Source organism: Salmo trutta, chromosome 15 (genome assembly GCF_901001165.1).
Source record: "Salmo trutta chromosome 15, fSalTru1.1, whole genome shotgun sequence".
Classification (NCBI taxonomy): Eukaryota; Metazoa; Chordata; class Actinopteri; order Salmoniformes; family Salmonidae; genus Salmo; species Salmo trutta.
The window spans coordinates 11661905-11686681 of NC_042971.1; the positions used below are offsets into that span (position 1 = coordinate 11661905).

The 24777-nt window shown below is 43.4% G+C and overlaps 1 protein-coding gene across 8 annotated transcripts in view; it reads right to left on the reverse strand.

The window, feature by feature from the left end:
• Positions 1–24777, reverse strand: part of LOC115148486 (actin-binding LIM protein 3) — a 131775-nt gene that overhangs the window by 28450 nt on the left and 78548 nt on the right. For all 8 annotated transcript variants that reach the window (XM_029690407.1, XM_029690406.1, XM_029690411.1 and 5 more), the window contains exons 4-9: positions 23886–23998; positions 19644–19770; positions 19106–19199; positions 16894–16981; positions 13962–14020; positions 13544–13615 (exon numbers count right to left, since the gene is read on the reverse strand). In XM_029690407.1, coding sequence (XP_029546267.1) covers positions 13544–13615; positions 13962–14020; positions 16894–16981; positions 19106–19199; positions 19644–19770; positions 23886–23998 — 553 coding nt within the window. The remainder of the gene's footprint in view (positions 1–13543; positions 13616–13961; positions 14021–16893; positions 16982–19105; positions 19200–19643; positions 19771–23885; positions 23999–24777) is intronic.

Genomic DNA, 24777 nt, shown 5'->3' on the forward strand with positions numbered 1-24777 from the left:
TTTGGCGCTCTGCAATTTCACTGGATGTTGTCAAATCGATCCCGCTAAAGGGATTGGCGCGTGAAGGGGTCACTAAGAGGTTAACAAAGAAGAAAAGCAAGCAAAATATGAGCGTTGTGATGTGAGTCACTCCTGAAATTCATTACTAATGTTTGCCAGCTACAGGTGAAGTCGGAAGTTTACATACACTTAGGTTGGAGTCATTAACCTGTTTGGTATAGGGGGCAGTATTGAGAATTTTGGAAAAAATATGTTCCCATTTTTAACTGCCTCCTACACCAACTCAGAAGCTAGAATATGCATATTATTGTTCAGGTTTGGATAGAAAACACTCTGAATTTTCTAAAACTGTTTGAATGGTGTCTGTGAGTATAACAGAACTCCTATGGCAGGCAAAAACCTGACAAGGTTTCAAGCAGGAAGTACCCTGTCTGACAAGGAGTCGTGCGTCTTACCTCTTTTTATTGAAAAGTAAGGATCTTAGCTGTAACGTGACAATTCCCAGGGCTCCAATAGGCTCTCAGAGCCCGCGAAATAACTGAAGGTTTACGAGGGAACCTCAGGTTGAAACATATTATCGCCTTTTGTAAGTGGATGCTCGGAGGACCTTTCAATGATGCGCGTGCATGAGTCGCTTCTGAGGAGAAATTTTATTCGGCTGTTTAGGCTCAATGCATACTCCCGGTCGGAATATTATCACTTCTCTACGACATAAATGGCATAAAAATTGGTTTTAAACAGCGGTTGACATGCTTCGAAGTACGGTAATGGAATATTTAGACATTTTTGACACGCCAATGCGCCATGCGCGACACCGCGAAAAAGCATTCTAGAACTCACGAACAAAACGTCGCTGTTTGGATATAACGATGGATTATTTGGGACCAAACCAACATTTGTTATTGAAGTAGAAGTCCTGGCAGTGTATTCTGATGAAGAACAAGCAAGGTAAGAACATCTTTCTTATAGGAAATGTGATTTTGGTGGATGCTGACCTGGGTGGGTATCTAAATAGCTAGCCCTGTAATGCCGGGCTATGTACTTAGATTATTGCAAAATGTGCTTCATCCGAAAAGCTATTTTAAAATCGGACATATCGAGTGCATAGAGGGGTAATGTATCTATAATTCTTAAAATAATTGTTATGCTTTTTGTGAACGTTTATCGTGAGTAATTTAGCAAACTGTTAGTAAATTCACCGGAAGTTTGCGGTGGTTATGCTTTTTCTGAACGTCACATGCTAATGTAAAAAGCTGGTTTTTGATATAAATATGAACTTGATTGAACAGACATGCATGTATTGTATAACACAATGTCCTAGGTGTGTCATCTGATGAAGATTATAAAAGGTTAGTGCTGCATTTAGCTGTGGTTTGGGTTTATGTGACATGATATGCTAGCTTGAAAAATGGGTGTCTGATTTTTTCTGGCTGGGTACTCTGCTAACATAATCTAATGTTTTGCTTTTGTTGTAAAGCCTTTTTGAAATCGGACAGTGGGGTTAGATTAACGAGATTCTTGTCTTTAAATAGCTGTGAAATAGTCATATGTTTGAGAAATTGAAGTTATAGCATTTCTAACGATTCAAAAATCGCGCCACTGGATTTCAGTGGCTGTTACGTAGGTGGGACGAGTTCGTCCCACATGTACCAGAGAGGTTAAAACTTGTTTTTCAACCACTCCACAAATTCCCTGTTAACAAACTATAGTTTTGGCAAGTCGGTTAGGACATCTACTTTGTGCATGACACAGGTCATTTTTCCAACAATTGTTTACAGACAGATTATTTCACTTATAATTCACTGTATCACAATTCCAGTGGGTCAGAAGTTTACATATACTAAGTTGACTGTGCCTTTAAACAGCTTGGAAAATTCCAGAAAATGATGTCATGACTTTAGAAGCTTTTGATAGGCTAATTGACATTATTTGAGTCACTTGGAGGTGTACCTGTGGATTTATTTCAAGGCCTACCTTCAAACTCAGTGCCTCTGCTTGATATCATGGGAAAATCAAAAGAAATCAGCCAAGACCTCAGAAAAAAATTGTAGACCTCCACAAGTCTGGTTCATCCTTGGGAGCAATTTCCAAATGTCTGAAGATACCACGTTCATCTGTACAAACAATAGTACGCAAGTATAAACATCATGGGACCACGCAACCATCATACCGCTCAGGAAGGAGACGCGTTCTATCTCCTAGAGATGAACGTACTTTGGTGCGGAAAGTGCAAATCAATCCCAGAACAACAGCAAAGGACCTTGTGAATATGCTGGAGGAAACAGGTACAAAAGTATCTATATCCACAGTAAAATGAGTCCTATATCGACATAACCTGAAAGGCCGCTCAGCAAGGAAGAAGCCACTGCTCCAAAACCTCCATAAAAAAGACAGACTACGGTTTGCAACTGCACATGGGGACAAAAATGTTACTTTTGGAGAAATGTCCTCTGGTCTGATAAAACAAAAATAGAACTGTTTGGCCATAATGACCATCGCTATGTTTGGAGGAAAAAGGGGGAGCCTTGCAAGCCGAAGAACACCATCCTAACCGTGAAGCACGGGGGTGGCAGCATCATGTTGTGGGGGTGCTCTGCTGCAGGAGGGACTGGTGCACTTCACAAAATAGATGGCATCATAAGGAGGGAAAATTAGGTGGATATATTGAAGCAACATCTCAAGGCATCAGTCAGGAAGTTAAAACTTGGTCGCAAATGGGTCCACCACAAAGTTGTGGCAAAATGGCTTAAGGGCAACAAAGTCAAGGTATTGGAGTGGCCATCACAAAGCACTGACCTCAATCCTATAGAAGATTTGTAGGCAGAACTGAAAAAATGTGTGTGTGTGAGAGCAAGGAGGCCTACAAACCTGACAAACTTTGTTTTGAGATACTTGCAGAACTTTATGATCTGGGTTGTCTGTCCTAGTAGTAAATGTTTGCATGTGCTCATTAGCGTTTGCCTAACATCCGATATGAGAACTCCTTTGTACTTGTTAGCATTTTGTTAGCATTCTGGTAAGTGACGTTTTTTGGGTTTTTTTTAAGTAAAAAAAATATATAGCACCCCTTGCGTACACTACCAGTAATACCGTATATCCCGGGATGGCACATGCATGGTATGAAGGTATGGAAATCTGGATAGCGCCCAACCCTAATGGCCAATGATTATAATGATGATTCTGATCCAACCATAAATTAATAAATTGTGCCCCTGGCCTGAGAGGATGGAAGTTCAATATGTAGCTAGATGTAGTAGGCTGATGTTAACTAGCTGGCTCATCGTTGCCCATGAACGGAAGTTAGGCTAGGGAGCAAGCATTTTAGCCAGATTGCCTAGGACAACAAAAACTAAAAGCATGTGCTGTATATGACAGAGACTGTGTCGGCAACATGAAAGACAGGAGGATGGCATTGGCGTTTCTCTACAAGTAGGGTGAGTCCACAGGTTTTCTACTTGAATGCAAACACGCACACAAATCAGCACTATGGACAGTCACATCCTATTTAGCTTATTTTGATTGGACTATACAATATTGAAGTTTATTGTACATTGTCCCCAAAAAGATTTTTAAGAGATAAATAGATACACTGTAACGGCTGTCGTATAGAGGGGACCAAGGTGCAGCGTGTTGAGTGCTCATAATTACTGTTTATTAAACTCAGAACACTAAAGAAAATAACAAAGAGAAAACGATCAACTAACAGTTCTGTCAGGTACTGAAGACTACACAGAAGACAACTAAACAGAATACAACTGCCCACAAACACACTAGAAAAAAACCCAACTTAAATATGATCTCCAATTAGAAACAACGCGAACCAGCTGCCTCTAATTGGAGATCATCCCAAAAACCTCCAACATAGAAATAGAATACGAGAACTAAACATAGAAATAGAAAACATAGAAAACCACCCAAAACACCCCATGTCACGCCCTGACCTGCTCTACTATAGAAAATGACATCTTACTAGGGTCAGGACGTGACATACACATTTTAAGAGCCCCCTTCTATCATGCATTATTGTTCAGGAAAACATTGTTCACTACTGGTCCACACATACGTGACGAAGTGGATGATTATAATAATGTATATAAAATGTGGTACATGTTAGTGTAGGCCTACACGTCTATGCAATATAGCCTATAGTAGTGACGATTATTTATGTAGCTGTGCCAGTAGCCTATGTATCAGTCTGCAAGAGGGACTCATTAAATGTATTTGTAATCTTAATTTACAAGGTTTAAGCTGCACTTATCTTCTCTTCACAACACATTAACACAATAAATGTAATTGTACTTTTCAAATAAAAAAATATATACACTACATAACAAAAAGTATGTGGACACCTACATGTCGAACATCTCATTCCAAAATCACTGGCAATAGTATGGAGTTCGCTCCCCCTCTGCTGCCATTGTAGCCTCCATGTTTCTGGGAAGACTTTCCACTAGATGTTGGAACATTGCTGCGGGGACTTGCTTCCATTCAGCCACAAGAGCATTAGTGAGGTCGGGGACTGATGTTGGGGCGATTAGGTCAGGGCTCTGTGCAGGCCAGTCAAGTTCTTCCACACCGATCTCGACAAAGCATTTCTGTATGGACCTCATGTTGTGCATGGGGTCATTGTCATGCTGAAACAGGAAAGGGCCTTCCCCAAACTGTTGCCACAAAGTTGGAAGCGCAGAATCGTCTAGAACGTCATTGTATGCTGTAGCGTTAAGATTCTCCTTCACTGGAACTAAGGGGCTTAGCCCCGAACCATGAAAAACAGCCCTAGACTATTATTCCTCCTCCACCAAACTTTAAAGTTGGCTCTTCGCACTGGGGAAGGTAGCGTTCTCCTGGCATCCGCCAAACCCAGATTTGTTCATCGGACTGCCAGATGGTGAAGCAGATTCATCACTAAAGAGAACGCGTTTCCACTGCTCCAGAGTCCAATGGCGGCGAGCTTTACACCACTCCAGCCGACGCTTGGCATTGCGCATGATGATCTTAGGCTTGTGTGTGCCTGGTCGGCCATGGAAACCCATTTCATGAAGCTCCCGACAGACAGCTTTTGTGCTGACATTGCTTCCAGAGGTAGTTTGGAACTTGGTAGTGAGTGTTGCAACCGAGGACAGACGATTTTTGTGTGCTGCGCGCTTCAGCACTTGGCGGTCCCGCTCTGTGAGCTTGTGTGGCCTACCACTTCGCGGCTGAGCTGTTGTTTCTTCTAGGCGTTTCCACCTCACAATAACAGCACTTAGAGTTGACCGGGGCAGCTCTAGCAGGGCAGAGGTTTGACTAACTTGTTGAAAAGATGGCATCCTATGACGGTGCCATGTTGAAAGTCACTAAGCTCTTTAGTAGGGCCATTTTACTGACAATGTTTGTCTATGGAGATTGCATTGCTGTGTGCTCGATTTTATACACCTGTCAGCACCAATTTGAAGGGGTGTCCACATGCTTTTGTATATATTGGGTATCTCAGCTAGGATTCAAACTTGCCGCAAACATCAAAAATCACCAGGAACCAAGATCACAACACTGAGCTATTCATCCAATTGAAAATTTGTGTTTTAGTAACTTTGATTAGCAGAATGTGCTGTTTGACTGCTGTTAAGGATGCTGTTAAGGATGCTCTCATGTGTTCTATGACGTCCAACTACATTAACGATTTTAATAGGTTGATACGGAATTTGAATTGGATCTAATCACAGCTACCTGGTGAGGATAGCATAGGGCAAGAGAGAAAGATGACAAAGTGGCAAAGTTTCCCCTACATGCTTATGACAAATCCAGCTAATCTTTTCAATAAAGTGTAAGAAAACCAGATAACATTAGTAAAATAAAGGTTAAATTAAAAAAAGATTAGTTAGCTAGATAAGGTTAGCATGCTAGCTAGCTACATTAACAGATGTCAGTGCCCTACATGTTATTATTTCTCCACTTCACATGGAAATCACCACAACATTCCCATCCTCAATTCTGGAATTTGCATTAGCAGCCTGAGTCATTCTTCGTAGGTAGAACCTAAAGGACAATTTACGCTATAGGCCAGGAATTATGTCGAAATAGGGGCAGCATTGCCCTCTGGTGGTTAAACTTTTTCTAACTTTTTCTAATGTTCGCAAGAATGGCCCCTGAGACATTTATGGTCTGTTTACATATATTTCAAAGGCTATATATACAGAAAATGTGTATAAATCCTGCATAAACTGTATTTTGAATTACATGACACATTTTGGTGAGAAAATAATTATATTGCACAGATTTCTGATACATCACATGCCTTACTATTATTCCTGCATAAGTGAAAGCAGGAAATGCACCACCTATGCCTCTACTGCCATTTATTCAAATGGCGAATGTGCATAAAGATGGCAGAATTCAGATATGATGCCATTGTTTTAGCACTATCCACTGGGTTTTTAAACTACTGTCACGCCCTGACCCTTGGTTCTCTATGGTGTTGTAGGTCAGGGCGTGGCTAGGGGTGTTCTAGTTTTTTCATTTCTATGTTGTGCTCTTGGTATGGTTCCCAATTAGAGGCAGCTGATGTTCGTTGTCTCTAATTGGGGATCATACTTAAGTTCTCCATTGTTCCCACCTGGGTTGTGGGATATTGTTTTGTTGAGTGCTGATGTGCGCTCTGTTACTTCACAGTCGTTGTTTGTTTATTGTTTTGTTTAAGTTTCACTAATAAAAGATGTGGAACTCGAATCACGCTGCACCTTGGTCCGTCTATCCCAACAATTGTGACAACTACAGCAATAAATCAGCACAATCTACTTTTTTTACTATTATATATTTTTTTAATTGCCGGCATCTTGAAGCTAAAATTGGGGCCATGTATACTCTGCTAACGACCATACAAAAAAAGAGTAACAGAATGATATATATTACGGAAAACTTAGCAAAAATTAGGAATTTGTGGTAAGTGCATGAGGGCTGCCATATTTATGCAGCTCCGCTATTAGACTGGTTGGGATTTCTCCCTGACAACAATGGCTGCCATTTCCATACCATTCTGGAACTTTGAGGGTTTATGACATAGTCCCTCTATCAATTGACTAGGTTGTTATTAATAAAATGGCACAATAAGATGCAGAGCATTCAATTTGCTTGCTGAGGGGCAAGGAGACCCCCAGCTCCGCTAACACCATTGACAACTGCGTGGGATTGTCAAGGGATTGTTAAATAAATGTTAACTATTTGGCTGTAATATCATCACCTCCTGAAGAGCATAGTCAGAACTACACATTTCTGATTATTCCATGCAAAACAATTGTTACCGGTTTCAGGAAGCTAGGCGTATGTTGCACATCACTACTTTACAGGAGAGGCATTTGAATGTAATTTTTTATTTATTTATTAAAATGCGTTTTTTGGCAAAAATGCCTTCTGGAACATGTGCACTTTCATGTGCCTTAATAACAAACGTGCATGCCATCTGTAAATAAAATATACATATAAATAAAATGGTTAAATTACAAGCTGGCTTGCTAGCTAACGTTACGTGTATGATCTGTGTAGTAATATTATTTGTATCTCAGAACTCCATTTGCATTGCTAGTTATAGCCTAATGTTAGCAAGCTAGCTTGCTAACATTGAAACTAGTTGGTTAGCTTTAGCTACCTGCAGATTCATTCTACAGCATTTCATGCATGGTGGCATAGCTATGACAATCTGTTTGTATTGCTAGTAGTATGGGTTGGGATTATGGTTAATTGTTTAGCTAGCTAACTAGCTAGCTAGCTACATGTCTAAACAAAAGACTCCACTTCGCCAGATGATTACATGATCCATCCAGTTAGCCAGGTGTGTCTGGGGGTGATAACGGCCATCTATAGTATTTCCTGAACATGTGTACATGTCTAGATAATAGTGACCCATCCACTTAGCTAGATGTGTCTGGAGGGTGGTTATAGCATTTCTTTCACATGACCCATCAATTTAGACAAGTGTGTCTGGGTAAGCATCATCTAAAAATGATAAAATATTTATAAAATATTTTGATCTGGACACTTTCTATTTTTGATATTGCTACTATGCAAATATATCAAGTAATCATTTAGCTGTATTGTTTACACCTTCTATATCCTGTGCACGTGACAAATAAACATTGATTTTATTTGATATAGTGTGTGTTTACCAGAGACGGTAATGTGAAGAACAGCATGACTGCACCAATGTCAGATTAGGATATACTGTCACAAATTTCTTCATCATCCGATGATATAGCGAAATCGTCGTCTGAGAATGTGGACCAATATGCAGTAGAGTTGGTGCTCATCATCTTAATTTATTTAAATGACGTTGAAAACAAGAAAACAACAAGAACGACGAATGACAGTTTTGCAGGCTAAACTAACGCAGTGCAAAAACAATCTCCCACAAAAGACAAACACAAACACACCCTCATATATGGGACTCTCAATCAAAGGCAAATAGACAACACCTGCCTTCAATTGAGAGTCCCAACCCCAATGAACCCAAACATAGAAACAGACACACTAGATCAATCATAGACATACATAACAAGGAACAGTGCCCAAAAACCCCGGAATACACAAATCAAATCCCCTACAACAAAAACACCACCCTGAACCACATAAAACAAATACCCTCTGCCACGTCCTGACCAAACTACAATACCAATTAACCCTTATACTGGCCAGGACGTGACCTATACTGTAGCTCAAGGATCAGATAAAGTGTATTTTTACCTGGAGTTTTTCCTTATTGTAGGCTACTACTTTCACCACTTTTAGTTTTTAAATATTTGGTTGTTTACACTACCTTCATCACTCTTTAACACATGCCCTCATGTGAATCCTTAAAGAGATGGGTGGGGCTAAGGCTTTAACCTCTGAATCGCTGTAGACAAAAAAGAGCACTCAAGTAGCTGTACCAAAACATTCAAGGGCCATTTTCTCAAAGTGGGGTTATAAGTTTATCAACTTTTAAAGCATAATTACTTTCCTACTGTTCCTCAACTGCAGTGTATGATATACATGAAAAAACATTTCAAATTTTGCAACATAAGACGAATCGGGTTGTGCACATTTAGCCCTATCATCAATTATACATCAAGTAACTGCATGCTTTTCATGATCAGTAAAGATTAATTGATCATGTCATTTCAGATACGTGAGCATAGCCTCACAATATCTCTCAAAATGTACCACCATTAATTGGATAGTTGAGTGGTTTAGGTTAAGTTCCCATCCTACTGTATGCGGGCTCTGCCTGTCAAGCAGCAGAAGGGCACATTTGCCGATGTACTCTTTGTTTACCTTGCAAGCTACCGGTTGAAACATTGTACAGTTGGCTAAACATATAGTGGTAAGTAGACCTAATATAAATATATACACAGTACCAGTCAAAAGTTTGGACACACCTACTCATTCCAGGGTTTTTCTTTATTTTTTACTATTTTCTACATTGTAGAATAATAGTGAAGACATCAAAACTATGAAATAACACATATGGAATCATGTAGTAACCAAAAATGTGTTAAATAAATCAAAATATATTTTATATTTGAGTTTCTTCAAAGTAGCGACCCTTTGCCTTGATGACAGCTTTGCGCACTCTTGGCATTCTCTCAATCAGCTTCATAAGGTAACCTGGAATGCATTTCAATTAAACAGGTGTGCCTTGTTAAAAGTTCATTTGTGGAATTTGTTTGAGCCAATCAGTTATGCTGTGACAAGGTAGGGGTGGAACTGTATACAGAAGATAGCCCTATTTGGTTAAAGACCATGTCCATATTATGGCAAAGAGCTCAAATAAACAAACAGAAATGACAGTCCATCATTACTTTAAAAGATGAAGGTCAGTCAATACGTGAAATTGCAAGAACTTTAAAAGTTACTTTAAGTGTAGTCGCAAAAACCATCAAGCGCTATGATGAAACTGGCTCTCATCAGGACCACCACAGGAAAGGAAGATCCAGAGTTACCTCTGCTGCAGAGGATAAGTTCATTAGAGTTACCAGCCTCAGAAATTGCAGCCCAAATAACAGACACATCTCAACATCAACGGTTCAGAGACTGCGTGAATCAGGCCTAAAGGACACCAATAAGAAGAAGAGTCTTGCTTGGGCCAAGAAACACAAGCAACGGACATTAGACAGGTGGAAATCTGTCCTTTGGTCTGATGAGTCCAAATTTTAGATTTTTGGTTCCAACCACTGTGTCTTTGTGAGACACGGAGAAGCTGAACTGGTGATCTCTGCAAGTGTATTTCTCACCGTGAAGTATGGAGGAGGAGGTGTGATGGTGTGGGGATGCTTTGCCGGTGACACTAGAAATGATTTATTTAGAATTCAAGGCACACTTAACAAACATGGCTACCACAGCATTCTGCAGCTAAACGCCATCCCATCTGGTTTGGCCTTAGTGGGACTGTCATTCATTTTTCAACAGGACAATGACCCAACAGTTCTCCAGGCTGTGTAAGGGCTATTCTACCAAGAAGGAGAGTGATGGAGTGCTGCATCAGATGACCTGGTCTCCACAATGCTCCGACCTCAACCAAATTGAGACGGTTTGGGATGAGACGGACCGCAGAGTGAAGGAAAAGCAGCCAACAGGTGCTCAGCATATATGGGAAATCCTTCAATGGAATGCCAGGTGAAGCTGGTTGACAGACAAGAGTGTGCAAAGCTGTCATCAAGGCAAAGAGTGGCTACTTTGAAGAATCTAAAATCTAAAATATATTTTGATTTGTAAACACTTTTTGGTTACTACATGATTCCATATGTGTTATTTCATAGTTTTGATGACTTCACTATCATTCTACAACGTAGAAAATAGTAAAAATAAAGAAAATCCCTTGTATGAGTAGGTGTGTCCAAACTTTTGACTTGTACTGTATATAAACTCAGCAGAAAAAGACATGTCCTCACTGTCAACTGCATTTACTTTCAGCAAACTTAACATGTGTAAATATTTGTATGAACATAACAAAATTCAACAACTGAGACATAAACTGAACAAGTTCCACAGACATGTGCCTAACAGAAATGAAATAATGTGTCCCTGAACAAAAGAGGGGTCAAAATCAAAAGTAACAGTCAGTATCTGGTGTGGCCAACAGCTGCATTAAGTACTGCAGATTTGCCAATTCTTGCTGTGAGATGTTACCCCACTATTCCACCAAAGCACATGCAAGTTCCAAGACATTTCTGGAGGGAATGGCCCTAGCACTCATCCTCCGATCCAAAAGGCCCCAGATGTGCTCAATGGGACTGAGATACAGGCTCTTCGCTGGCCATGGCAAAACACTGACATTCCTGTCTTGCAGGAAATCACACACAGAACGAGCAGTATGGCTGGTGGCATTGTCAGGCTGGAGGGTCATGTCAGGATGAGCCTGCAGGAAGGGTACCACATGAGGGAGGAGGATGTTTTCCCTGTAACGCACAGCGTTGAGATTGCCTGCAATGACAACAAGCTCAGTCCGATGATGCTGTGACACACCGCCCCAGACCATGACGGACCCTCCACCTGTAAATCGATGCCACTCCAGAGTACAGGCCTCGGTGTAATGCTCATTCTTTTGACGATAAACGCGAATCCGACTATCACCCCTGGTGAGACAAAACCGCGACTCGTCAGCGAAGAGCACTTTTTCCCAGTCCTGTCCGGTCCAGCGACGGTGGGTTTGTGCCCATAGGCGACTTTGTTACCGGTGATGTCTGGTGAGGACCTGCCTTACAACAGGCCTATAAGCCATCAGTCCAGCCTCTCTCAGTCTATTGCGGACAGTCTGAGCACTGATGGAGGGATTGTGCGTTCCTGGTGTAACTCGGGCAGTTGTTGTTGCCATCTCGTACCTGTCCCGCAGGTGTAATGTTCGGATGTACCGATCTGTGCAGTTGTTGTTACACATGGTCTGCCACTGCGAGGACGATCAGCTGTCCGTCCTGTCTCATGAGCAGGGACCCTAGACATCTTTCTTTTGGTGTTTTTCAGAGTCAGTAGAAAGGCCTCTTTAGTGTCCTAAGTTTTCATAACTGTGACCTTAATTGCCTACCGTCTGTAAGCTGTTAGTGTCTTAACAACCGTTCCACAGGTGCATGTTCATTAATTGTTTATGGTTCATTGAACAAGCATGGGAAACAGTGTTTAAACCCTTTACAATGAAGATCTGTGAAGTTATTTGGATTTTTACGAATTATCTTTGAAAGACAGGGTCCTGAAAAAGGAACGTTTCTTTTTTTGCTGAGTTTATTTTTGTAATTATACCCCTGTTTTCGTGATATCCAATTACGTTCCAATTACAATCTTATCTCATCGCTGCAACTCCCCAAAGGGCTCGGGAGAGACTAAGGTCGAGTCATGCGTCCTCCGAAACATGACCTGCCAAGATGCGCTTCTTAACACCCGCTCGCTTAACCCGGAAGCCAGCCGCACCAATATGTCAGAGGAAACACTGTTCAATCGAGGATCTGAAGTCAGCACAGTCACGGAGAGTTGTGAGGCCTACTAGCAATTAGGCCTACCTAGCAAAGTTAGCAAACATCCCCGTTTTTTACATTGTTATAAAGTGTTTAATCCCGATTTTTGCTGACAGACATGATACGTTGCATTGATTGATGGACCACGTCAAATTGGCTAGCTAGCTAAGAAAGGATTATGTCAATTAGACTAGTTAACAAGCTAACTTTTAGTGGATAAACTAGATGGCTATATCCAAATATAGTTTCATTTGATTGCCATCTATAGTGGTGATGACAGTAGTCCGACTGACAACTTCACCAGGACAAAGACTTTCCAAAAGCTTAATCTCTGATGAAGCAAGCTAAATGCTTAGCTAGCTAGTTAGCTACATGTCAAATGGATAGGCTACCCTCACGTATCTGAAATTACATGATCAATTGAAAAGCATACAGTTACTTACTGTATAACTATGATGATAGAGCTAAATGTGGAATCATGTGGAAATGTGTAGTTCTGACTATTCTCTTCAAGAGGTGATAATATTAAAACCAAATAGTTCTAACATTTATTTAACAATCCCTTGAAAAACGGCACGTGGTTGTCAATGGTTTAGCGGAGCTGGGGTTCTCCTTGCTCCCCAGCAGCCTAATCGAATGCTTGGCACCGTATCGTGACGTTTTATTGATAACAATTTAAAGGACCTCTATTGGCTCGGCCCACACTCAACTCAACGACAGCAGACGTCTCTAAACAAGATCTTTACCATGGTTGCTTTCCTTTACAATGTAATAGAGTATACCCAAGGTCAGCTTCACAGTGCAACAGTCAACAACGGAGAAAGTATGTGAACCCACTTTAACATACATCACTAATACATTGGATATAACAAACACTGTTGTCTCAAACAGACATACAAACACCTGAAGCAAACCACATTAATGACATAAACACACAACTGCACATGGTGGACCGTCGACCCATGTGAATGACTGATGGCTCTGAGTGACAGGTCCTGCAAAGAGGGCTACACCTCCAGGACAGGCCGGCAGCCAACAGGTGTACATTTAATCAAATAACCATGGCGATGCCTTGGCGACAGACTACTCACACAGATGACGCGGCTCGGGGAACCGATGCTGGAGCCAGGGGGGGAAATGGAGGCCTCAGAGGTACGTCTTAACTGTGGGAACAAACACACACACACGCACACGCACACACACACCATGTGTGTCAGAGTAAGCCTGCAGAGGCCAGACTACTGCTGAGGGAGACAGAAACTGACAGAGGCAAACCAACCAACAACAACACCCCTGCATTTACCTCAGATCCTCTCCCTAACGCGAGTCTGCTCGATTATACCCCAGCCTGACACGACATCTTAGTCCAAGAATAGGATCGAGAGGGATTCAGTTCAGACTAAACTGCAGGAGTTTCTAGGAGGATATAGTAGTGTAATAGTGGTGTTCTATAGTTGAGGTCAAAGTGTTCTAACAGGAAGGGAGACAGAGACACAGGGTTCTACTCACCCTGAGTTTCTTCTCCAGCCGCGCTGCTTGTTTACACATGGGATGCCACACCTCGGAACCTGTAGCGGAGACACATTCGCAATCAAACATACGGTTGTAAAAAAAATAACTTCACATTCATTCCACTACACAACGGCTATTGCAATTACAATACTGTAAAAAAAGCACCGGGGTGCTTTTTATTATTGATAACTGGAGTAGAAGGCCACAGCTCTTCTGCGGTTCACAGCTCAGAAATGTTTTTACAGTGTGTCGCGTGTTCGTAAACTTTTTAACACACACCGATCCAACGCATGTGTCAGTAGATCAGCACTTCTCAACAACAGCCATACATCAAAGGTGACCTAGAGTACATATCTCAGAGAGGCTTGGAGGCTGAAGTCGTAACTCTCCCTCTCTCTTTTCCCTCTCTCTCCCCTTCCTCTCTCGCTCTCTCTCGCGCGCTTTTTCACGCACGCATTCACGCACGCACACACACACACACACAGGGTGATAGACTAAAAGGTTATTTCATTCTAGTTCTTCCTGGGAGGGATGGAAACACTAAACCACTAATGTCATGCTCCTCCTCAGTGCTCCTCAGTGCATATTAACTGCTAATGAGAGAGTAGCAGGTACTTCCTCTCGTACATCCGGTTTCCCCAGCCTCTAGGGCGATACACCACTGTTCCTGTACGCGGGACTGAGTGCCTGCCTGGATATCACGTTCCACATCAGAAGCATTGCGGGAAGTCGGTACAGAATGCAGCATTTGGCCTCCAGTCAATTCAATTAGGATTTCATGCTTACAATCTACAGTTAATATCAGTCCTATAAATCTAGCACAGCCATAGATAGGCCTAGAGCACGATCTGTGGGAATCAACAGTCCACCCACCATGCATTTGATGCTCAACAGCACCTAGGCCTATCTCCCTCAATCGATAGTTAGACCTCTTCAAAACTTCCCGCATGAATGTTGTGAGAGGAAGTCTCCTCCCTAGGTTTCCTAACACAACCTCGGTAACCCTATTTGTGAATGAAGGGTTACAGGAAATAAATCTAATTCGCATCAACCTTTTACAAAAACTCATTCAACTTAAAAAAATAAAAAATAAAGAATGCTTTTCACCCCACTCTGAAAATAGGTAGAAATACTGTAGCTACACTATCTAAATAGCGAAACCTGAGCGGTAGCAGCCTTCAGACAGAAATAAATCAGAACCAAGGCTCTATAGATGTTCTTTTTCTCACAAATTCAAAATGACAAAGTATCAATGGCAGCCGATGCTGAATTATTTGACACAATTTACATAAATACACTGTGCACAAGAAAATCCTCAACACAATAAAAACTACAACTTAAATAGATATATTTAGGAAAACCGTCAGTGCTGAGGGTAAGACAGAAGTGGTAGTCCATAGCTTAGTGGTTGAGCAGCATCGTCATGTACGGTATCGTGCTGCTTTGGTCGCGCTTGGTTCTGCACCTGATGGGTTTCAACATTGTTGAGGTCCGGGTAACACGACGAGAGATGGAGGTGTGTTCGGGGACAGCACTTGGTGGTAGGGGGCCGGATTGAGGAGGGTCTTTGCAAACTCTACGTTCAGGTTTTCCCGATATGTTTGCAGGGAGGGCAGACTGGGGCAGCTGTAGCCGTTGTATTTTATGCCCAGTTTGATGTCTATGCCCCCCCCCCCCCCATCTGTAAATTTGAGAATTTACACCTGAAAGGCTTCTTTCTACCTCCAGTAGGTTAAAGGAAAACATATTATGCGCTTTGCATCATATGATGCAAAATGTATCATACCGGCTGTATTTCTCTATTTTGAAAGTTATATACCATATCTTGAAAAACTTGATTGCTGACATTCAAATCATTTTGGGACTATATACAATGGACTAATGAAACAAACACCAAAATATAGTTTTTGGGTGGAATTTTCCTTTAATGTTGTTGAGGAACTTCCAGTTTTGTACAGCGGGGTCGCTTGCTGCGGTGTTGACATACGTAGTGAATATCAGGGGCCCAAAGCAATGGGGGAGGCCACATGACATGCTCTGTAGTATCAATCTCTACCTTTAACAATTTGCCATGCAGTCAGAGTGTGTTGGATTGATTCACTGGCCTTTGTTATGTGGCTGGTAATTGAGTAGCTCCCTGAGCTCCGATCACTCAGCCCTCCTTGATGTCCCCCTCTTAAATTAACCTTCCAGGGGAAACATAACCTTGGGGGCTGCATGCTCTTGTGTTACAATATGCTAATGGTGTGTGTTAGTGGTCTCGCTGTGATTCAGAGTAGCATGTTAATGATGTGGAGTAGCATGGGTTAGCATTGTCTGACCCCTGGAGACTGTGGCAGTGTCCCTATGCCCTATATAGTGCACTACTTATGACCAGTAGTGCCCTATATAGAGAATAGGGTGGCCTCTGGGATGAAGACTGCATATAATGATGGAGCTAACGGGCGATGAGAAGCCGGCAGACCACTTTAACATTCTTCACAGTGAGCTATAGTAGCTGAACAGAGTGTACTGTATTGAGTGGCCATCAGAGGCTCTGTAGAAGAGTCAGTTAAGGCCAGTCTATTCAATTATGTACAGTATCGCTGTGATCAATAATGGTGGGAGACTGTTTATGAAACTGTCATAATTCAAAGTAATGGCAGGCCAAGGCCCTGCTGAATAACAGTCTGAAGTGAGGAGTTTGTCCGATTCATCCTATACTGAGTTTTGGAAGTGCATGATGTCTGGAAATCCATTTTAGAGAATGGATGTTACTTGTGTTATTTTAGGGAAGGGTTATTATCACCCAAGAGCAAATTACCACTGGATGATTGCACAAGTGAATAGGGCTCACCATCAAAGTGCATTGTGCATTAAAGTTAATCATACAGCACATCAAAGTAAATCATGATGTTACTATCGTCGACAGGAAAAGAGCTTTACTTACCTGTAAGGTACATCTCCTCTCCTTCTGTAAACATCATCTGACAGCGGGCACAACGGGCACAGGTGGGGTGGTAGTGCTTTCCTCCTGCCTGAGAGACAGAGAGGCAGAGAGACAGAGAGAGAAAGAGAAAGAGAGAGACAGACAGAGGCAGAGAGACAGAGAGAGAAAGAGAGAGAGAGAGAGAGAGAGAGAGAGAGAGAGAGAGAGAGAAAGAGGGGCAGAGCGAGAGAGAGGGAGAGAGAAAGACAGGCAGAGAGAGAGAGAGAGAGAGAGAGAGACAGAGAGGCAGAGAGAGAGGGAGAGAGAGAGAAAGACAGGCAGAGAGAGAGAGAGAGAGAGAAAGAGAGAGGGAGAGAGAGAGAGAGAGAGAGAGAAAGAGGGGCAGAGCGAGAGAGAGGGAGAGAGAGAGAAAGACAGGCAGAGAGAGAGAGAGAGAGAGAGAGAGAGGCAGAGAGAGAGAGAGAGAGATAGAGGGGCAGAGAGAGAGAGAGAAGAAAAGAGCAACCAGTGAAGAACAAACACCATTGTAAATTCAACCCATATTTACATGTATTTATTTTCCCTTTTGTACTTTATTTATTTGCACATCATTATTATAGCCATACTATGACATTTGAAATGTGTCTATCCCTGTGAAACGTGTGAGTGTAATGTTTACTGTACATTTTTGATTGACTATTTCACTTTTGTTTATTAAACGTTTCCCATGCCAATAAAGCCCTTTGAATTGAATTGAGAGAGATAGAGAGAGGGAGGGAAGGAGAGAGAGGTAGGGATGGATAAAGAGAGAGAAAGAGTGAAGGAAAGAGAGAGGGAAAGAGAGTGAGAGAAAAAGATAATAACATCACTGGGAGTGGATTTCAGAAGACATAAGACGGTTCCAGGTGATTTTAGGCACGCAGGTGAGAAGATGCAAAAAGAGGAAGAAGAGAAAAAGCATGTAAGTGATGGATGCTACTCAGACACAGCTCCGGGACACTCCAATTCCACTCTCTTCCAAAGCAATTTCATAATCACTCAGTGATTATGTCAGTTTCAATTAGCCACTGTGTGTCCAAGGTGTGCCTTTCACAACGTTTTATACACACAGTCCAGTAGATTCACCGTTCACAGCCTTCTCATAGAAAATGACAGGCACATCTGATCTGGTGCAGAGAAGAGAAGATTCCAGTATTTTACAAAATTTCCCTCTAAAATGAAATGTAATTTTAGCAGAGCAGATATCTGTTAAGAGTATATTGCATTATTCTACAGTCACCTACAGAAAAACACAAAACGAGCAGCACCAATACACCCATACGTTTCTCTTTAGGGAGTGAAATGATTCTGGATGGATTCTAGCAGTGAGACAAAGAACCTCAGTCATCACATACAAACACAGTATAGCGCTACAAGTTAAAAACCGTTAGTTCTAACGCCACAAAGAGATGGAAAGCGAGCCAGGTGAGTCATCTTGGATCATTTGGGGTAAATGCTAAATGTGTTCCTGTGAAGCCTCTGAATGTCTTCCACTCCTCCTAAAATGCATGTCTGTGTGCGTGTGTGTGTGTGCGTGTGTGTGTGCGTGTGTGTTACAGTGTCCCACCTTAAGGTGCAGGGGTTGTCAGAGGCCCTCGTGTTTAGCCATGATGACAGAGCATTAAAAGCCTCTCTATTTTTAGAGCTGTGACGGCACGCAGTCTGCATACATTTGCTCTCTTGTCTGCACTCAGCGCATTCAAGGAGCCTGGATTGATTTCAACTCAACAGCACTAATCATATGCATGGACGTTATGACTTGCAATGCAGCGATACCTTTGATGGTGTCATAGTGTTTTGTTCATTTGTATTCTTTAGTGTGATCTCTAAGAAATACCAGAGTACTTTACTTATTTCATGTGGTTCATATCAAGACAAAACAAGAGGTTGATTTTCACTTCGCCTCCATGTCTGTCAAGGTTTGTTTCTTTAAAATTAGATTGACGCCAAGATTACAAAACTGCTGTCTTGTCTGTGAGGTAATGAATAGGCACTACACACACTTAATGCAAAGATTGATGCTGATGTCTCATTCATAAATCAATGCTTTGTGGTGAAGTTTGTCATTGGTTTATAATTAGTGAGCGGTCGGAAGCAGTATGAGATGAGGTCACAGACAGACAGACAGACAGACAGACAGACAGACAGACAGACAGACAGACAGACAGACAGACAGACAGACAGACAGACTCACCTCAAGCACTCTGCCACTGATGTATCTGATACACGTTGCACACTGGATGCCAAACTGAGCGTGGTAGTCAGTCTCACAGTACGGAATACCATCCCTGAGAAAACACACACACACACACACAGATAAACACACACGTAGTAGTCCGTAGCTAGTCTTTTTTCAATTAGTCAAAAGACAATGAAAACAGTCCATTATAACAGATGGATACAGTTCATGGATGGCATGGCGCGGCTATGTGTGCAGTAAATGTGCAGTGCAGTATATGTATGGGGTGGCAGCGTAGCCTAGTGGTTAGAGTGTTGGACTAGTAACCGAAAGGTTGCAAGTTCGAATCCCTGAGCTGACAAGGTACAAATCTGTTGCTCTGCCCCTGAACAAGGCAGTTCCTGCTGTTCCTAGGCCATCACTGAAAATAAGAATTGGTTCTTAACTGACTTGCCTAGTTAAATAAAGGTCAAATGTAGGAGGATTCTTCTGAGGAAGATAGTATTGCTCCTAGTACTTTACTGGTATTGTGACGTCACCACAGTGCACCTACTTGCTGATGTACTCCCCGGTCAGCACAGTGCCACAGGTCTGACACTTGAAGCAGCTGACATGCCACTGCTTCTCCAAGGCCAGGAGGGACTGGCCATGTTTGATCTCCTCCTTACAACCCGCACAGTCTGAGAGAGAGAAGAGAGAGATGCCTTTTTAAATATTTCATACACCGCTGAATTCACATTAAAATAAGCCTACAATATGCTAGTGTGCTGATGTGGGGACGGGAGATGGAGAGAGAGAGAGAGAAAGATTGAGATGAACAGAGAATAAACAGAGAATGAAAATGGAAGAGCGGCAAGTTGAGGCTAAAACAACATTGAACCAAACGTATTCTCTTTGGTAAGGAATCACAAATATGCATCAGATCGGATGTGATGTACTATCCAGTACAGATACAGTCTAGAGCATCAAGTAGCTCTACTGGAGGCTGTGGGTGTAGTGAGTGGAGGATAGGAGTGGGCAGAGAGGAGCAGAGCAGAGGGAGTTATGGCAGACGATGACTCATGGCCGTGACGGGGGAAGGTTGCATTTATTGTCATTAATCTTGCCCTGGAGGCAAAACTGCATTTTAAACCTAACCCTAACCTTAACCACACCGCTAACCCTAATGCCTAACCTTAAATCAATTGTTGTTTTAGTCCATTTTTACGATATAGCCAATTTTGACTTTGCAGTTGGCCCATCTAGTGGAAATCGCTCAGTTCTGCCTCCAGGGCAAGATACACGACAATAAACGTTGGAAAAGGGTCGGGCTCCCATTTGTGATCATTTAAGCTCGACGTCTCGCCTGTCCCCCACACCTGCTCTCCTCCCAGAGAGAGAGAGAGATGGAGAGTCCTACTCCAAACTCACCTATACTGAATGTATCATCCTTTACACTCCACAAACATCTTGAGTTCGGTCATGCCTGTACATTTTTCACACTCCAGTCTCAGGTCACAGCGGACACACCCAGGGCTCCTCAGTCCTCATTTGTGATATGACTCTGCTGCCTGCTGACTCTGCTGCCTGCTGACTCTGCTGCCTGCTGTTTGGTTAACAGGTGTTTCTCACCACTCTGGCTCAGTGCTGTTTGTCAGGGCTACTCTGCCTGGCACATCCACACCCATACTGAGCGTTTAACACTCTGGCTGTTCTCAGATAAAACAGTATCTTCCAGCTAATAACCATAGGGAAATGGCTTTGCTGGACAGGCAGGCAGTATTTCCACCTGGTGACACATGGACAGGGCAGCCATCTGGACAGGGCAAGGTGGCCAACACAACACCACTCCCTCAGGGCAGGTAGGCACTGTACCAGTCCGCCTGGATCCTGGGAGACTCAGTTCAAATACCTGATATTGCCAGTCATATTAAGGCAGACATTATCATCTATTTTAGGTCATAACCGTGGGACATTGTGGGACAATTTCATTTATTCATCTCTTATAGATAACCATTAAAACAAAAGACACCAGATGCCGAGCAGGGAAGTTGTTTGGTAATCAAAGCTCCCATTCATTTAGGTCATTTATTTTTTATTTAACCTTTATTTAACTAGGCAAGTCCGTTAAGAACAAATTCTTAATTACAATGACGGCCTACCATGAGCCCATGTCTGCCTGATTCTACTGCGACTGGAGGACTGCAATATCAAAGCATGTGTCTGTTGCCAGGTAGATTAATAGCAGTCATTTGCAGATGAGAGATATTATTGATTGATGTGATATCAAGCCCGTCACCCGCTCAGCCCTCTAGTGTGTTATTGCTACTGTGCCATCCCCCCCCTCTCTCTGCACTCCATGTACTTAACCAGGTGTCCACGGTACATCATGAAATCTCTACACAAAACTCAATGAAGATTTAATGGTACTGTAGTAGTGGGCTGATTAACATGATTAACAACCGTATGCACTGGTTATATGACGGGGGGGGGGGGTCTTACTGTATTTTGAGATCTGGTGGGGGGGGGGGGGGTCCTACTGTATGTTGAGATCTGGTGGGGGGGGGTCCTACTGTATGTTGAGATCTGGTGGGGGGGTCCTACTGTATGTTGAGATCTGGTGGGGGGTCCTACTGTATGTTGAGATCTGGTGGGGGGTCCTACTGTATGTTGAGATCTGGTGGGGAGGTCCTACTGTATGTTGAGATCTAGTGGGGTGGTCCTACTGTATGTTGAGATCTGGTGGGGGGGGTCCTACTGTATGTTGAGATCTGGTGGGGAGGTCCTACTGTATGTTGAGATCTGGTGGGGAGGTCCTACTGTATGTTGAGATCTGGTGGGGGGGTCCTACTGTATGTTGAGATCTAGTGGGGGGGTCCTACTGTATGTTGAGATCTGGTAAGGGGGTCCTACTGTATGTTGAGATCTGGTGGGGGGTACTACTGTATGTTGAGATCTGGTGGGGGGGGTCCTACTGTATGTTGAGATCTGGTGGGGGGGTCCTACTGTATGTTGAGATCTGGTGGGTGGGTCCTACTGTATGTTGAGATCTAGTGGGGGGGTCCTACTGTATGTTGAGATCTGGTGGGGGGGGTCCTACTGTATGTTGAGATCTAGTGGGGGGGTCCTACTGTATGTTGAGATCTGGTGGGGGGGTCCTACTGTATGTTGAGATCTGGTGAGGGGGGGTCCTACTGTATGTTGAGATCTGGTGGGGGGGTCCTACTGTATGTTGAGATCTGGTGGGGGGGTCCTACTGTATGTTGAGATCTGGTGGGGGGGGGTCCTACTGTATGTTGAGATCTGGTGGGGGGGGTCCTACTGTATGTTGAGATCTGGTGGGGGGTCCTACTGTATGTTGAGATCTGGTGGGGGGTCCTACTGTATGCTGAGATCTGGTGGGGGGGTCCTACTGTATGTTGAGATCTGGTGGGGGGGGTCCTACTGTATGTTGAGATCTGGTGGGGGGGTCCTACTGTATGTTGAGATCTGGTGGGGGGGGGGTCCTGCTGTATGTTGAGATCTGGTGGGAGGGGGGGTCCTGCTGTATGTTGAGATCTGGTGGGGGGGGGGTCCTGCTGTATGTTGAGATCTGGTGGGGGGGTCCTACTGTATGTTGAGATCTAGTGGGGGGGTCCTACTGTATGTTGAGATCTGGTGGGGGGTCCTACTGTATGTTGAGATCTGGTGCGGGGGTCCTACTGTATGTTGAGATCTAGTGGGGGGGTCCTACTGTATGTTGAGATCTGGTGGGGGGGGTCCTACTGTATGTTGAGATCTGGTGGGGGGTCCTACTGTATGTTGAGATCTGGTGGGGGGGTCCTATTGTATGTTGAGATCTGGTGGGGGGTCCTACTGTATGTTGAGATCTGGTGGGGGGGGTCCTACTGTATGTTGAGATCTGGTGGGGGGGTCCTACTGTATGTTGAGATCTGGTGGGGGGGTCCTACTGTATGTTGAGATCTGGTGGGGGGGTCCTACTGTATGTTGAGATCTAGTGGGGGGGTCCTACTGTATGTTGAGATCTGGTGGGGGGGTCCTGCTGTATGTTGAGATCTGGTCGGGGGTCCTACTGTATGTTGAGATCTGGTGGGGGGGGGGGGGTCCTACTGTATGTTGAGATCTGGTGGGGGGGGTCCTACTGTATGTTGAGATCTGGTGGGGGGGTCCTACTCTATGTTGAGATCTGGTGGGGGGGTCCTACTGTATGTTGAGATCTGGTGGGGGGGTCCTACTGTATGTTGAGATCTGGTGGGGGGTCCTACTGTATGTTGAGATCTGGTGGGGGGTCCTACTGTATGCTGAGATCTGGTGGGGGGGTCCTACTGTATGTTGAGATCTGGTGGGGGGGGGTCCTACTGTATGTTGAGATCTGGTGGGGGGTCCTACTGTATGTTGAGATCTGGTGGGGGGGGTCCTGCTGTTTGTTGAGATCTGGTGGGGGGGGTCCTGCTGTATGTTGAGATCTGGTGGGGGGGTCCTACTGTATGTTGAGATCTAGTGGGGGGGTCCTACTGTATGTTGAGATCTGGTGGGGGGTCCTACTGTATGTTGAGATCTGGTGGGGGGGTCCTACTGTATGTTGAGATCTGGTCTATGCATCTCCTGTATGTGCTTTTGTCGCAGATGAATCTACAGATGCTGCTATTGCATCAGAAATTCATGAGGTCATCATCAGGATATAGTGATTCCACTGAGAGGTGCGGTGTGCTGAGGCCTTGTCCTATGGGACCATTGCTGTCCTGTATGACACTGATCGTGTAAGTCCAGCTGAGGCCCTGTGCTACGAGAAGGTTATTTTGATATGGAGACTTACGGCTGGGTCCGTGGATCTTGACCGGCTCGCTGCTGACCAGTGAATGAGAGCACTGCTGACAGACACACTTCTTCCCACAGAAGGTCACCCTATCTCCGATAGGGAAAGGCTTTCTGGGAAACAAGACAAAGGAAGACATCAGACATGTATTCTGCTGAACCTGTAACATCATACAGTACGTATACTGTGTAATGACAGCTAGACAATATTATTTTACACAACCGCACGTTTTGTGTTTAGTAATTTTTCATAATGTAATGTTTGGTGGTCTAATTATAATACATTTTGTAAATTCTCCCTTTAAAAAAACGCTCAAAATAAATCGATGAGAAAATCCTGCAGTAGGCTTATGTCCTTTACAGGGGGTGCCATATTTACTTTTGTCCAACAATGACAGTGAAATCCGGGGTCCTGCCGGAGGACAGAGCAGAGACGACGACAGCACAGCGGTGGTACCGTTCTATACAGCCATTCTGGAAGTGTTTGCTAATGTATCACTAACTAACTACCCAACACTGAACAGCTGAGCACTGAGACTAATGATGCTTTGATGTGACTGAAGAAGATTAGACGTGATTATTCCTGCATGCACTTGGGATTATATTATGTTTAGAAAAGGTTTCTTAAAAAAAATAAACCTTTGAGCAGAGGGCGCTTCATTTGGTCAAGGAGGGCAATGTGGTTCTCTTTAGTAGCACATGAGAGAGAAACGGCATCAAAGGCCCAAACCTCCGTTCTAATCGCATTCATACTGATTAGAAGGTCACTTTCCACGCAGACACACACACAGGCACGCTCTCGCACATGAAAGAGCGAGGACGGAGCCCCTTTCCAAAATATTCATCAAAACAAACATCTTTAGCCAGTGGATAAAGGATGTCATGCAACATTT